This window comes from Muscardinus avellanarius (assembly GCF_963383645.1).
Source record: "Muscardinus avellanarius genome assembly, chromosome: 5".
Lineage (NCBI taxonomy): Eukaryota > Metazoa > Chordata > Mammalia > Rodentia > Gliridae > Muscardinus > Muscardinus avellanarius.
The window spans coordinates 12,587,883-12,604,488 of NC_137790.1; the positions used below are offsets into that span (position 1 = coordinate 12,587,883).

The 16,606-nt window shown below is 36.4% G+C and overlaps 1 protein-coding gene across 5 annotated transcripts in view; it reads left to right on the forward strand.

Annotated features, from left to right (window-relative positions):
* SYNJ1 (synaptojanin 1) overlaps positions 1-16,606 on the forward strand; it is a gene marked incomplete at both ends in the record, with an annotated part of 87,119 nt that overhangs the window by 37,982 nt on the left and 32,531 nt on the right. For 2 of the 5 annotated variants that reach the window (XM_080696917.1, XM_080696921.1), the window contains 5 exons: positions 1,332-1,501; positions 3,373-3,454; positions 8,559-8,711; positions 11,163-11,319; positions 13,617-13,640. In XM_080696917.1, coding sequence (XP_080553043.1) covers positions 1,332-1,501; positions 3,373-3,454; positions 8,559-8,711; positions 11,163-11,319; positions 13,617-13,640 — 586 coding nt within the window. Of the gene's footprint in view, positions 1-1,331; positions 1,502-3,372; positions 3,455-8,558; positions 8,712-11,153; positions 11,320-13,616; positions 13,641-16,606 lie in introns of all 5 variants that reach the window. The other 3 variants (XM_080696918.1, XM_080696919.1, XM_080696920.1) reach the window with 2 other exon arrangements.

The following is a 16,606-nucleotide window of genomic DNA, read 5'->3' on the forward strand; positions in this document are numbered from 1 at the left end:
ATGGTAGCTCCAGTGGAGCAATCAGTTAGCATGCGGTAATTGTAAGAAGCAGTAGAATAATCAGATTCTCTTAGGGAAGTAAAGTATTTTCTAGAAAATGGTTAGGTACTATTTGTAACCTGTAACTGGAGATATTAGGAAGCAGTTTAAGCTAGTGTTGCAGAAATTTGAATTATGAAAAGTTTTCAAGGCAGTGAATATGTCTTAGTGTGTATGGAAATGAAGACTGACCCCAGGGCCCTTCTGCCTCTGAGCTACACCCCTGGTCCCATTGGATTTCTTTGAAACAGGATCTCACTACGTTGCAGAGGGCCTCATTAAGCTGCTGAGGCTAGCCATGAACCTGTCATCCTCCTATCTTCGCTTCCCAAGTACTGGGATTACAAGCGTGTGGTACCATGCCTGACTCAACAAACCGTTTTCTAATCTGCTTTTTAATTTTGTAGGGAAACGGAACGCCCTGCAATGATCAGCTATCCCTACTAGAGAAATATCAGGCAGTTCCCTCCTTCATTGCCTTGCATACTTCATAGAGACCTGTTTTAAACGTGTGAAATGGTGAAAACACATTTGTATTTTTCACACAAGACTATACCTTCTTGCACTGATGGAAGAATCTGTAGCATATCAGTAAAAAGAACCCAATGAAATACCTGACTTCTAAAAAAGATCAATAATAAATTAATATACATTATGGTGCTGCATAAGATTATACTTAACAAAATGGTCAGGAAACATTTTCTAAGGTTCAGTCTAACAAGTCTAAAAATAATTAGTTGTTAATTTTTAAGTAGATACTTATTTGGCTATTCTTTAACCTTGCAAAATAAATATTAATAAACATTTTAGTGAGTGGTTTTTTTAGTGATAAACTTAAAAAGTATTTGTATGTATTGAATGAAGGTATAAAAATGAATTTTTAAATCCTTGTTAGCTTTTGTGTTAAAAAAAAGAAGATACTTTATTTGAGATTCTGTATTGAATATAAACAGTTACTGCCTTTGTATTGCAAAAAAAAAATACTGGCTATTAGAAATAATTTTTTATTTTCTAAACCAGACCAGAACATTATTTAGTTCTCTGATGTTAATATGATGTCATCAACTTTCACAGAGACGGTATGTGAGGTTTTAGGGAATAGATATTACTAGTTATCAGCAAGAAAGTTTTCATTTTACTGCCAGTGTCAGTGAAAGCTTTGTGGGGTGAGTAATATTTGAAGGGACCACACTGAGGTTTGAATATAAAATGTGAGCCCCCATTTATAACAGTGTATTGATAAGAACGTACTTAGTTAACATTGAGATGACTGTTTGCCATTTTACTTTCAGAGTCACTTGAAAGCTTCTGAGCACGCTGCCGATATCCTCATGGTGAATTTTGATTATCATCAAATGGTTAAAGGAGGAAAGGCAGAAAAATTACATAGTGTTCTTAAACCTCAGGTCCAGAAGTTCATAGATTATGGATTTTTCTATTTTGATGGAAATGAAGTTCAAAGGTTTGATTGCTCTCTTTCTTTGATCTTTAGATTGAAACTTTGTTATAACTTAAAAATTATTATTATTGTTGTTATTACTATTACTGCTGGTATGGCACTGCAGTCCTATTTTATTTTTGAAACAGGATCTGAGGGCCTTGCTATGTTGTTCAGAGTGGTCTTGAACCCGCGATCCTCCTGTCTCAGCCTCACAAGTATGGGGATTGCAGGTCTATGCCACCACACCCAGCTAAAGTTATTCTTAACATTGAACTTTTAATTTTCTTCTTAAAGTTAAAGTTTATAATTAAATATCTTTTATACTGGATTTTAGGCTTGTTTTTTTTTCCTACCTTATGCACAACTAAGAGTGAGTTATATTATTCATTACATATTATAGGACCAACAGTGAAGCCTTTCTATGTTTCAATAACAACTATAGGGATAGGTTTTGTTATGTCCTTTTATAATTGAGTAAATTGAGTCATAGATTATAATCTGTTTCAAGTCACATAACTAAGAAGTTATTAGAGCTAAGATTCATCTGGCTTCAAACTTCATGCTGTTATCTTTGAAAACTTCCATTTCTCTTTACAATTAATGTTTTAATATTTCTTGACCCCTTTGACATATTTATGTATGTATGTATGTATTGATTGATTGATTGATGGTACTGGGGTTCCTGGAAGCCCTTCTACCTCCGGAATACACTCCCAGACCTATTTTTACATTTTTATTTGGAAACAGGGTCTCCTAAGCCAGCGTGTGCGGCTGGCTTCGAACCTGCGTGATCCTCCCCTGTCTCTGCCTCCTAAGCGCGGGGATTACAAGCATGCGCCACCATGCCCGGCCCCTGTTGACTATTTAGATGTAAAACATATTGCTTACTGTCTGCTTTAGTATAGTTTAAATCTCTAGTTTTTACATAAGGAATAGAGAAAAAAGTAAATATTGAAAAATTTAAGTTCAGAATATAGGCTGAATTAGCCAGGCATGGTGGCATACATTTATAATTCCAGTACTTGGGAGACTGAGACAGGGGGATCAAAGTTTTGCTGCCAGCCTCAGCTACTTCACAAGACCCTCTGCAATTTAGTGGGACCCTGTTTTGAAGTAAAGAATAAGAAAGTAGATCTGGGGTTTAGCTCGGAGGTAGAATGCCCCTGGGTTCAATCCCCAGTACCGAAGGGAAAAAAAGAAAGAATATAGGCTGAGTTAAACTTTAGTGAACGAGGCTCAAATTTTTATTTTTTTCTACTTGTATTATTGATTTAATACCATAGCAATTTTATGGAACAGTCCATAGAGACAAGTAGTTCTCAGTTTTAAAAATATACTCTATAAGTATTTCATTATTTTTATGTGCAAAGGATGATAAGATTATAAACCTGAATGTATATTTATCTCCTATTAGCCTAATTAAAAATAAGTGTGTCATAGCTGGGCGTGGTGGCTCACACTTGTAATCTCAGCATTTGGGAGGCTGAGACAGGAGGATCATGGTTTGCAGGCAGCCTCAGCTACTATTTAAGCCCTTTGCAACTCAGTGAGACCCTGTGTGAAAATAAAGGATAAAAAATAGGGCTGGGGGTGTTGCTCAAAGGTAGAATGCTCCTGGGTTCCATTTCCAGTATCGAAAAAATATATAAATATATAAAAGTGTATCATATGTGTGATTAAGAATACATGGCAAAATGTTAACATATAGAATGTAGGTGGTGAATCTATAGATATTCACAGTATAATCCTTTTACCTTCTTTGTATGTTTAAAAGTTAAAATAGAGCTTGGAGGAGAAAGTGGATGCTACATTCTAATCACCTAAATTATTCTGTTTGTTTTACTTTATTTTTCTTGCAAACTAGCTGTCTAACTTTAATAAAATTGTTACAGATGCCAGAGTGGTACAGTGCGAACAAACTGCTTGGATTGTCTTGACAGAACAAATAGCGTGCAGGCTTTCCTTGGCTTAGAGGTAAAGATGCATTCAGATGTGTGTGCCTCGTACCGTATGTTCCTGTGAGTGCTTTTGTAATGCTGTTTTTGTTCATTAGCTAGTTTTCAGAATATAAAAGTTATGCTTTGATAGAGCCACTTTGTTACTTCTTTTCTAGTCTTTTTCCCCCCAAAGCCCTTCTGATTTAAATGTTTCCTTCATCTATTCTTGATGGCATTTCCATACGTAGCTATTTCCTTCTTATTGCTCCTTAACTCTCCTTTATAAAAACTGACATTTATACTATTCCAATAATTGCTTCTTTTTGCCTGTCTTTTGTCCAAAATTTTTTTAAACTCTATTTTAGGACAAGTGGATCTGTTTTCAAATGTGCAATCTAATAGGATTATATTTTTAACAGTTTGACATTTTCAAATTAATGGCTACAAAAAATAGGATCATATGAAAGTGCCAGTCAGTGAGAATGAAAATGAATGAAACTCAGCTCCCTAGAGGGTCTGTATTTACATACATTTTCTTTACCACTACGCATCCAGTTCAGCCTAATTATAAACATAGCCTAAGCCATGTGTCACACTCTGTTGCAATACTGAACTTGTTGAATGTTCCCTGTTAGCAAGTTAGGATCATTAGGCTGTGGTGAGTCTTCATTTAGTTCCATAAGAATTTGGCATAAGGATACTTGGGAGGCCTTGACAGGAGGATCACAAGTTCAAGGCCAGCCTGAGTAACTTAGCAAGACCCTGTCTCAAAAAAGTTAAAAGGGCCAAGTGCTTGTAATCCCAGTACTTGGGAGGCTGAGACAGCGGCATCACAGGTTCACAGCCAGCCTCAGCTACTTAGTGAGGCCCTCTGCAACTTAGATCCTATTTCAAAATAAAGAATAAAGCCAGGCGTGGTAGCACAGGCTTGTAATCCCAGCTTTTGGGAGGCTAAGACATGAGGATCACAGTTCAAGGACAGCCTCAGCTACTTAGTGAGGCCCTTTGCAACCTAGTGAGACCCTGTTTCAAAAATAAGATTAAAAAATAGGGCTGGGGGTGTAGCTTAAAGGTAAAAATGCCCCTAGGTTCCGTCCCTAGTACAGCAAAAAATAAAATAAAAGATAAAAAATTAAAAGGGACGGGGATGCAGTATTCAATCCCTCATACCACAAATGAATAAAAAAATAGGAAAAAGAATTTGTGCCTGTGTGTGTATGTGTGTTCATGTGAAACTGAGGGTTGAACACAAGAGCATTCTATCATTGGGCTATACCCCAAGCCTTTTTATTGTTTGTTTGGTATTTTTTTTGGTAGTAATGGGAATGGAACCCTTCTACCTCCGCACTATACTCCCAGACCTACTTTATATTTTATTTAGAAACAGGGTCTCTTAAGCCAGCAAGGCTGGCTTCGAACCTGCAAGATCCTCCTGTCTCCGTCTCCCAAGATCGGGGGGATTACAAGCGTGCGCCACTACGCCCGGCACCAAGCCTTTTTTAAAAAGTTTTATTTTGGCTGAGCATGGTGGCGCACACTTGTAATCCCTGCGCTTGGGAGGCAGAGACAGGAGGATCATGCAGGTTCTAAGCCAGCCTTGTTGCCTCAAGAGACCCTGTTTCCAAAAATAAAAAAGTATAAAATAGATCTGGGAGTGTAGTCTGGAGGTAGAAGGGCTTCCAAGAACCCCAGTACCAAATACATACATACATACATACATACATACATACATACATACATACATACATAGTTTTATTTTGAAACATGGTCTCATTAAGTTGCCCAGGCTGGCCTTGAATTTGTGATCCTCCTGTGTTAGCCTCCCACGTATTGGAATTACTGGCCAGTGGCACTGGCCTGTCTAAAGAAATAACTGTCATTATTTTCTCTAGTTAGTGATTTTAAGATTGGCCAGAGAATTGGTTACCTTGGAGCTGATCATTTTTGTACCTCAAAAATGAAAGTATATAGGGAATAAAATTCTTTGTTGCAGAAATGTATTTTTATGTATTTTAGCATATAGTTTTTTTTGTGTGTGTGGTACTGAGGATTGAACCCAGGTGCATTCTACCTCTGCGCTGCACCCACAGCCTCCACTTCTCTTTTTTTAATTTTTGAAATAGGATCTCACTAGGTTGTTGAAAGTCTCACTATTTGCTGAGGCTGTCCTTGAAGCTGTAATCCTCCTGTCTCAGCCTCCCAAGTACTTGGATTACAGGCATGCTCCACCATGCCCAGTTTAGCATTATAATTTATTTTTAAAAAATATGATACAGCCAGGTGTGGTGGTGCAAGCTTGTACTCCCAGCATTCGGGAGGTGGAGACCAGAAGATGGCGGTTCACGGACAGCCTCAGCTACTTAGTGAGGCCCTTCACAACTCAGTGAGACCCTGTTTCCAAAAATAAATAAATAAAAAAAAGAATAAAAAATAGAACTGGAGGTGTAGCTCAGAGAAAGAGTGTCCCCTGGGTTCCATCCCAAGTACCGCAAAAAAAAAAAAAAAAAAGATACAGATAGTAAAAGAAGGCATGCCAGCCATTGAGATGGAGTTAGTCGCATGGCTCGGTTTTGGTTTATGTTCTGGTTTTAAGTGGCTGAATACATTTACGTGGATTCTACATAAGTTTATTGGAATACTTGCAACTCTTCGTTTTCAGGCTCTGTCTTAGCTGACCCTCCACTCCTGGCAGTTGGATGTACGACTCTTCTCTAGCATGGCATTTGGTGACTGGTTATAGGATTTACTGCTCAATCTCCAACGAATAGTGAAATAGGATCAGTTTCGCCCACTTCCTTGAGAGACAGTCAGACAGTGAAGGGGTCTTAGGAACTTAATTTGTTTTGTTCTCCATGCTAGCAGAGGACAGCTCTGGTGTAAGTCTTAGGGAATAAAATTAACTTATTTGGGATTTTTTTATATTTTTGATTCTTCTATAATTATGGATAATCCCCATACTTAACAGATAGATAACAGAACACATAAATAGAAAGAAGAAAAATGCAAAAGAGAATATTACTGTTTCTTTACTTGGAGAAACAGACTAGATGAGGATTGTACATTGTTTTGACTGTCAGATCTCGGGTCTAGAATTCACGTAAAGATAACTTTTCTAAGCATTTGTGTTGCTAACTAGCATAGAGAAATTGTGATCCTTGAATTCCTTGCATGCTATGTTTGTACCCCCTAGTTTTCTTTTTTTTTTTTTTCCTTCTTCTTCTTCTTCTTTTTGGTGGTACTGGGGTTCCTGGAAGCCCTTCTACCTCCAGGCTACACTCCCAGACATATTTTATATTTTTATTTGGAAACAGGTTCTCTTAAGCCAGCATGGCTGGCTTCGAACCTGTGGAATCCTGTCTCTGCCTCCCAAGTGCAGGGATGTATGTCAGAGGTAGAATACCCATGGGTTCAATCCCCAGTACCACATAATAATAATAAAATCGAACTGGGGGTGCAACTCAGAAGTAGAATGTCATTGGGTTCAGTCTCTTAACATACATAAATGCACACGTATACACACACACACACACACACACACACACACACAACTCAGAAGTAGAATGTCATTGGGTTCAGTCTCTTAACATACATAAATGCACATGTACACACTCACACACACACACACACAACTCAGAAGTAGAATGTCATTGGGTTCAGTCTCTTAACATACATAAATGTGCACGTACACACACACACACACACACACACACACACACACACACACCCCAAACCTGTCATTACTGTATTCAGAGATTAAACTTATTTTTGTGGCAGTTTGTTGTTTTGTTTTGTTTTTGTTGTGCTGGGGGTTAAAACCAGGGGCATTTTACTGCCAAGCTACACCCCAGTTATATTTTGTATTTGTATTTGTTTGTTTGTTTTTTTTTTTTTTTTTGGTGGTACTGGGGTTCCTGGAAGCCCTTCTACCTCTGGGCTACACTCCCAGACCTATTTTTTATACTTTTTTATTTGGAAACAGGGTCTCATAAGCCAGCGCGCGCGGCTGGCTTCGAACCTGCGCGATCCTCCTATCTCTGCCTCCCAAGCGTGGGGATTACAAGCGTGCGCCACCACGCCCGGCCTGTATTTGTATTTGGAGACAGGGTCTTCCTAAGTTACTGAGAGACTCACTAAGTTGCTGAGGCTGGTCTTGAACCTGTGATACTCCTGTCTCAGTCTTCCAAGTACGGGATTACTGGTGTGTGCTACCACAACCAGCTTTCACAAGCTCTTGATCATAATTATTAAACATATGGAACCAAATTCAGCAATTTTGTAATCCCAGCATTCAGGAGGCTGAGATCAGAGGATCGCAGTTCATGGACAGCCTCAGCTACTTAGTGAGGCCCTTTGCAACTCAGTGAGACCCTGTTTAGAAAACTAAAAAAAGATTAAGCCCAGCATGGTGGCACATGCTTGAAATTCCAGCACTTGGGATGATGAGACAGGAGGATCTCACAGGTTCAAAACCAGCCTTAGCTACTTAGTGAGGCTCTCAGCAACTTAGTGAGACACTGCTTCCAAATAAAGTATAAAATAGGTCTGGGAGTATAGCCCAGAGGTAGAAAAAGCTCCTGGGTTCCATCCCCAGTACCACACACACACACACACACACACACAAAAAAAAAAAAAGACTAAAAATTGGGGCTTGGGATGTAGCTCGGAAGTACAGTAACCCTGGGTTCCATTCTTGGTACTGCAAAAAAGAAAAATTATTTTTGTTGTATTTAGGTAAGCTGGGTAAGTATTTTTCTCCGTTCTCTAGTGCATGCTATGCTTAATTAGAAGATGAACAAAGTCAATTAGTCTGATTTAGAGGGACACCTGAAGATTAATTTTATCATTTAACCAGAAAGAAGTTCTCTTTAATACAGAGGAATATAGTACTTGTAATTTTTATTGATGTGGCATTAATTGTTCTCTTTAATACAGAGGAATATGTTACTTATAATTTTTATTGATGTGGCATTAATTTTAAAGTTGAAATGATTGGAAACAACTCAGCCTAGTAAAAAGTTAATGTTTTCCGTGTTCAGTTTCACATATTCTATCCGTATACATTTTTATTTGATTCCCATCGTTCTTAAAAATCATAATTAATATATTCTGTGTTTATAAAGTATCTTGCTTAACTGTTTTAGATGCTAGCTAAACAGTTGGAAGCTCTTGGCCTGGCTGAAAAGCCTCAGTTGGTGACTCGCTTTCAAGAAGTTTTCCGTGCCATGTGGTCTGTGAATGGTGATTCAATCAGCAAGATATATGCAGGCACTGGAGCTCTTGAAGGAAAGGCTAAGGTACGTCCATATCTAACAAATATTACTGAATATTGTCTTTTAATTCTCTTAATGAAGCTTTTTAAATGGCCTTTGTAAACTAATAGATATTTTAAATTAATACATATCTAATTTAGAATTCTGTTTTATCATGCTTGGATGCCCTCTTTGATAGCTCCTTCTGCAGTGGGCACTAATGATTAGATGGCACATACATATTTCCTTAGGTTTGGGGGCTAGGTATAGTGACATGTTTAGTCACTTAGTAATAATCCACTAAGACTGTATATGTATTGCTTTTTTTCTAGTATTCTCTTGTATATGTTTTACCTTTTAGGTTTTCATATATTATAAAAATGGTTCTTTAACCATAGTCCTCCTAATAAAGTACCCTATCTCGTTTGCCTTTGTGGCTCCTGTTGTTTAATAGATGTGTGATAAGTGCGGGATAAATAAATCTGTAGGGAATTTATGCAGTACCTACCATGAACTCAGTGTTACAAGGCTTTATTGTTGAGATATCCTTTTACTTATTTTGCCTTGAAAAGGAGGTTATCAGAATGTGCCCCAAAATGTGAGATATCGATTTAATTATAATTCTGCATTTTATCATTACTTTTTAATTACTGGCATTATCTATAGATTACTTTCCCCTCAGATTTTGGGACTATACTTTTCATTATTTTATGTACATAAATATTATTGAACTTTTTAAGGCATCCTGCCCTGACTTAAATGTATAGATGATTTAAATCTGTACAGTCCCTCAAATCACTCCAGGAATAAAATAAGAACATTCACCACTTTCAAAGTTTCCACTCAGCTTCTTCAGGATAGCAGCTGAATTCTGTAGAGAGCACTGGTCACCTCCAGGCCTTCTTTAATCGCCAAGTCTTTTCCCCCTTCTGCATCTCAGAGTACCGTGGCTCTGCCCACACGCTTTACCTGCCTGCGTTTTGTTTTCACTTCAGTAAATATTTACTTCTTAAATGCATCCAATTTTTGAAAACCTGAAATGGTTAAACTTTCATTTATACCTTCTAAGTGTAAAAATCATAATTCTTGCTATTAAAAGCTGATTCCCTACTGCTTAAATTATTCTTTTTTTTTCTGCCTTTTTGTTTCTGCTATGACTAAGACAATATATGTACAGAGATTACATATATTTTCAGTGGTCTTTTATCATTAACATACTATATTTATATAAAATCTTTATGTATTAAATATACTTGTCTGAATTGAGCTAAAAATCTAACATCTGAACTGCTCTTTCTTTTCCTTTCTCTGGATTCCTTTTGATTAATTGCCTGACTTTGTGAATGGTGAGTGTTTTTTCAATAATATCATTTGTGTATGTTTTATGGAAGGGAAATAATGTTTTAAGGACAAATATAGTGGTATTCATTTAGCGCATTTAAGAAAATTGCTTCTTTATTCTGAAGTTTCTAATTACTGTTCTTCTGAGGAATGAAAATTACATATTGGAAGCTAAAGTTATTTTCCAAAAAGCAAAAGTTTTGGTTTTTTTTTTTTAGTCAAAATCTGTTAGATCAAAATAATTTCATTTCTTTTTTCTTTTTTCTTTTTTTTTTTTTTTGGCAGTACTGGGGATAAAACCTAGGGGCATTCTACCTTCCAGCTACATACCCAGCCCTATTTTTTGAGTTGCAAATGGCCTCACTAAGTAGCTGAGGCTATCTGTGAACCGCAATCCTTCTGTCTCAGCCTTCCAAATGCTGAGATTACAAGCATGCACCACCACCCCCAGTCAAAATAAATATTTTTGATAGCTAGCATTCCTAAGTAAAGTATATATTCATTAAAAGCCATAATCATGAGTTCAGTCTCCAGAACCACAAAAAAAGCTATAACCAATTCTCTTACTGTAGAATAAACTTATTACTTTTATGATTTACATTTGTAGAGGCAAAAAATGATTCAAAATATACAAACTATACTTTACATATGTAATATCTGGGAACTATATTTGTAAATTTCTTTTTAGGCCAAACCTTTAATCTTAGGTTTAGTTTTAGTTTTAACTAACAAAAGTTATATGGGAGCAATTTCAGTTTTATTTTCCTATTTATCGAAATAATTTGAAGTTTTTCTAAGAGTCTGTTAGTTTAGTATGTTTTTATTTCTCTACCCATTCTATCCCCATATTTAAAGGTTATAATGTAAAAAGAGATTTAAATAAGTACACTTCTGTTTATTTTCTGTTTACTAAACAATTTTAAACATTTCTGGAAATCACTATTGGGTACAGTGGCACTTAGTTCTTTTATGCAGAACTGTTACTCAAAAGAGGAAAGGAAACAGTGACATCTTGAGGCTGTTAGTGTAATGGTTCTATATTCAAACTAATGGTTAAGGCCTTTCTAAACTAAAATCACATAAAACTAATGTAAGTAAAATCAACAGTATTTACAATGAAAGCCGTGTTCCTTTCTCCTTCCACAGGCTGGAAAGTTAAAAGACGGTGCTCGTTCTGTTACCAGAACAATTCAGAACAACTTCTTTGACAGCTCCAAGCAAGAGGCCATTGATGTTTTGCTCCTGGGAAATACTCTAAATAGTGATTTATCTGACAAAGCCCGAGCACTGTTAACTACTGGAAGTTTGCGTGGTATGCATACTTTGTATTTTATTTACTTTATGTAACTTTAGCCCTTCTAAAAGTCCAAGAAGCAAACTTATTTACATAAATAATTTTTAAATTTAAGTGCATTAAGATAGTTTTGGAAGGAATTTCTTTAAAGGTGATGTTTAAATGTTGCATTTTCCCAGGGAAGCTTGTCTCTCTTAACATGTTTATACCATACTCAGTGGTATTACTTAGGCATAAACTAACGAAATATTTTTATCTATTTAGTATCCATATTTTTCTATTGATTGAGGGGGTAAATAGTATTACTAACTTTATACAAGATAGGATTTCATAAAATTTTCAGCTAGCATTTATAGTAGGGCAGCCAATAGTCTGATTATATTTAAAATAAACTTTCTTGAAAGAACAAACACCTATGTTAATTTTCTAATTACCACCCCAAAATTTTCTGCAACTTGATCTTAAATTTTAATTGTTTATTTCAGAATGAGCACCAAATGGTAATAATTTAAAGTAGTGCTTTCTATTGATCACTAACGCTATTACCAGTTTTAAAATTTGACAGAAATATATGGCTTTCAAGATAGCTTTTTATTTCTCATTGTATATCTTTTATTAAAATTAAAATAATTTGAGTTTCTCATGTCAGTGAACATATAAAAGCAGTAGTATAGGGAAACTCAGTATTCATAATAGAGTTCTCTTTTTGTCCCCGCCCAGCTTTATTGAGGTATAATGGATAAAATAAATTTAGGCTTCCTTAGTTCCACTTTTTGTTTTTCATTTGAACTTTATAGCGTGTAAACATTTTTTTCCAGTTAGTTAGCACCAGACTAAACCTGTTCAAATAGAAGAAAATAATTCCTGCATCAATAATGTCTGTTGGGTCGTTTGCTCGGTTGGGTAGGTGACCTCAGAATTCCACAGGGTGCCCTGAAGGCCATCTCCTTAGAGATCTGTAAGGAGGCTGGGGGACGGAAACTTACTCAGATTCTGGGGGGAAAGAAATCTGATGTTAGCTGCTACTTTCAACGTCAGGATCTCTTCCTGGTTTCCACAAGTAGAGACTGACTGATTTGTGTTTTGTACCTCTTTCCACCTGTGCCTACTTTGATGTGGAGGCATTAATAAGCAACAATTGAAGTAAGTGGTTGAAGGAAAGAAGAGAAGCCAAGAGCCTAAGTAATTCCCAAACTTAAGCATCAGGGTTTTAGTTTCCTGCACATTTTACTAAATGTAAAATATGCCTTTAAAAAAAGTACAGTCAGTTCTTCTATAACGCTTGTTTTGAGACTGGGAATTTGTTCCAACATGATCTATGAACTAGGAATGATTTGAGCATAATGCCAATTTTGCATGAGCTTATGAGTGATTTTGCTGGCCAAGCATCATAAAGTAAATGCAGAAAACTGTACTCAACAGAACTGAATTGGGTACTCATATGTAAAATAAACATACACATATGCATACACCTTAGACCTCTTCCCTACTCCAGTTCACCACATCTTCCTAGCCATACCCATCCATATTTGGTCTTTCACTTCCCATCCATTTTTATAATCTTTCTGCCATCATTCACAGTTATTATAACCTGCTGATGCCTATATCTACAAACCTAACTTCATGTTTTTTCACAGTGAAATGCCTTATTGATACTACAATACATGAATACTATCATGTTGTTTTATAGCCTTTTAACACACATAATACAGTGTTACTGTGTTATATTAAGTTCTTACCATCTTTAGCATGTCACTGTTCAAGTTTTCATTGTGGTACCCCAACCCCATTTTCCCCATAAGCTTCATGGCTATGGGGATTTGCACAATTTTGCATAGTGTAATGATGTTTTTAGAACACATATATCTTGTTATAGCTGAACTGATGGTACTTATCAACTGGTGAGTCCCACAAAATATGTGAAAAGGTATATATTAGAGCAGTACCTTCCATATCTTCAGTGCCTGTCCTTCAGCCTCTTAGGTACGTACACACACACACACACACACACACACACACACACACACACACACACGAATAGCTAGAAAAACACCCCAGGGCCTTCTGATTGTGAAACGGTGGACCTTGCTCAGTCACTGTAGAATTTCTTGAGATGAAGAGGGTTTGTATCAGTTATTGTCATTTATTTGTTCTCTTTGGTGTCTTATAACCATCAGACAAAAAAATCAAGTCATCAAATTGATTTTTAAAAAAGGGGAGGCCATCTCAGAATGTGTTATCATAACACTCCAGATTTTAACTGTAACTTGTTGTTTTACTAATGATTCTTTGTTTTCTTCTTGACGCATCCATAGTTTCTGAACAGACATTACAGTCAGGTACAGTATAGAAAATCAATCTATAAGTAAAAGCAACTTTTTCTTTATTTTTCTAAAGTTGACACTGTATACAAACAGAGATATAATTGGAAATTTTCTCATTTTGTCCTCAGAATCTAACAGGGTAAATTGATATTTTGTTTTAATCTGAGGAGAAAAATCTGTGAAAATTAAGTACTTCATTCAGAAGGAAATACACAATGTGTTTTGTCTTCCTAAATCAAAGGCTTAATTCCAATGAAAGATGATTCAGCTGGTTTTAATTTCATTTTTTTATTTCTTTGAGTAGACACCACTAGTGTTGTATCTTACTCTTAATAGGCTACTGAAAAAAAAAAAACAGATATGGCTATTTTGGAGTAATTTCAGAGTACTGTCTATACTGTTTTTGACTTTTCAACAGTGTTTTTCACACACAAAATTTAAGAAGGTGTGCTATTTTCTTACATTATGTATGATATATTTTCTCTAACTACACACTGCACTAAAATATTATCTGAAATTTTTTAATTTCAAAAAGCATCAGATTGCTCACAAAACCAGAAAAGTTAAAGGCATAGAACCTACAAGATATTATTTTTATTGCTTGTTTATTCATGAGAACCTCATGTCTTCATTCTCTGGACAAGGTTTATAGTCTTGTCTTTAAAGATGACTCTGGCAGAAAGAACAAAAACAAAACTCATTCCAGAAATGTAGCTGAAAGTGATGCCCTTTTTTCCCCTTCTTAAGATTTGGTACCACTTAAATTGATTTTGCCTAGTGGTTGTTCTGAATCTTTTGAGAAGCTATTGATTATTTTATTGAGAAAGGGTGCACTTGGCTATGGTTTGGGGTTATATAATTTCAGAATACCATTTTCTAAATTGAGGTGGCATTTAAGGATGGATATCTGTTGTTTGAGCACAGATTCATTATTTTTTAAGCATATTAAGGTGCCAACCAGTATAGAACTAGGAGTATATATAGATTTTGCTCTCTTATTTCACTTAAAAACGTATTCAACTTTATTAATTCATACAATATGACAACCTGTTTTGGTTCACACTGGCCATTATTGGTTGCTGGATACTTTAGGTCATATAATCATAGAATTTATATCTTGACAGAATAGATGATAGAAACTGTTTTCTCAGTAGTAACAATGGCAGTGACTTCAACTATAAAGGCCAGTGAGAAACTATCTTGATAGAGAATGGTTTTTATCCAAGTATAGTCAACTTTGAACTAACCATACCTGTAACAGGCTGGCACAGATTATCTGCTTTCATTATTACCGAGACACCTCTACATAAAATCGAATCAAGTAGCAGGAGGGGGAGAAATCTGTGTATCTGCTCTTGGGAAACATGAGGATGTGCCTATCTATATCAGCAGTTCTCTTAGGAGTCCTCAGGACCAAACTATATTCAGAGTTATACCGAAGTACCATTTACCTTTTGCACTCTCATTTCCTCTATTTCTTGGTATCATAAAATAATAATGCCCAGTAAAATAAGATTATATGATAAACAAGAGTAGTTTTGATTTCTTTTTCTTCTTAACTAGTAAATTGCCATTGAAATACAAATTCTGTGTTTTTAGGTAGAGATCCTTTTAAAGTTCTATTCATTTTTAACTGCCAAGAAGTTAGCCAAAATGGAATATGGTTTAGAAAGGGAAAAAATAGGTGGTAGACCAAAAAAAAAAAAAAAATATATTGAGCCGGGCTTGGTGGCGCACGCTTGTAATCTCCGCGCTTGGGAGGCAGAGACAGGTGGATCACACAGGTTCGAAGCCAGTCGCGCTGGTGTAAGAGACCCTGTTTCAAAAATATAAAATAGGTCTGGGAGTGTAGCCCGGAGGTAGAAGGGCTTCCAGGAACCCCAGTACCACCAAAAAAAAAAAAAAAAAAATTAAGGAAAAGGCTGAGAATTCAAAATGTATTGAACAGTCACTTAACAGTTATGTGTTGAACACTTACTTTGTACCAAGCACTATTTTTGTTACTGGAGATATGTCATTAAATAAACCAATATTCCACCCTCACGGAGCTTCCATCCCCATGAAGGGAGACAGCTACAGAACAATTAAATAAAATACAGATTGCTTGTCCCTTGTCTGAAATGGCTGGGGTCAGCAGTGATTCGGATCTCAGAGGCTTTTGGCTTTTTGAGTATTTTACCACTTGAGCATCCCCAACCTGAAACTCTGACATTTGAAATGTTTCAAAATCCTAAACTTTTGAATATGATGTTGATGCTCAAAATTTTTTGGATTTCAGATTTTCAAGTTTTTGAGTTAGAGTCTGGTGCTCAACCTGCACATAGTTTGCAATTATGATAAATGCTGTAGAGTAAAAATAAGAAAGGATTAGATAACAGAAAGTCAGGCACAGAGTGCAGTTTTAACCGAGGTGGTCGGGGTGGCCTCACTGGAAATAAAGACCTGAAGGAGGAGAAAGGAGTGTTGCTGCGGTGGGAACCTCCAGGGCAGGGGCCCCTGGTAGGAGCAGGCCTGGTATCTTTCTGAAACCCTAGGGAGGCCCGTGTGAGGTGATAGATGAGGGCGAGGAAAAGAGGAATCATTTAGAGCCCCGTAGGCCCTGCTAGGGACTCCTCCTTATGCTCTGCGTGCCGTGGGAGCTTGTCGTGATTTCACCCTCAGACATCTCATCTGCCATAATACCTACATTTGTCAGGGAGTCATTAGACATCAAGTCACCTGTCAGCAGCAAGAATTTTAAATGTACATGTTCTTAAGTGTCCTTGTTTAGGGAGAAATAAAACCACCCTCTTAATAAAAAGTGTATGAAAGTCCAGTTGCTGTATTCCTAAAAATCCATTTTATTTTATACATTATAAAACAGTGAAGCATTTCATTGGAACAGAACTATTCTGCATGTTTATGTTGCTGCAGTAATTTTGTATAGTTTTTTTTAACTTTGGCTATTATAGTTAATTTCACTGATTTTGTGTGTGTGTATG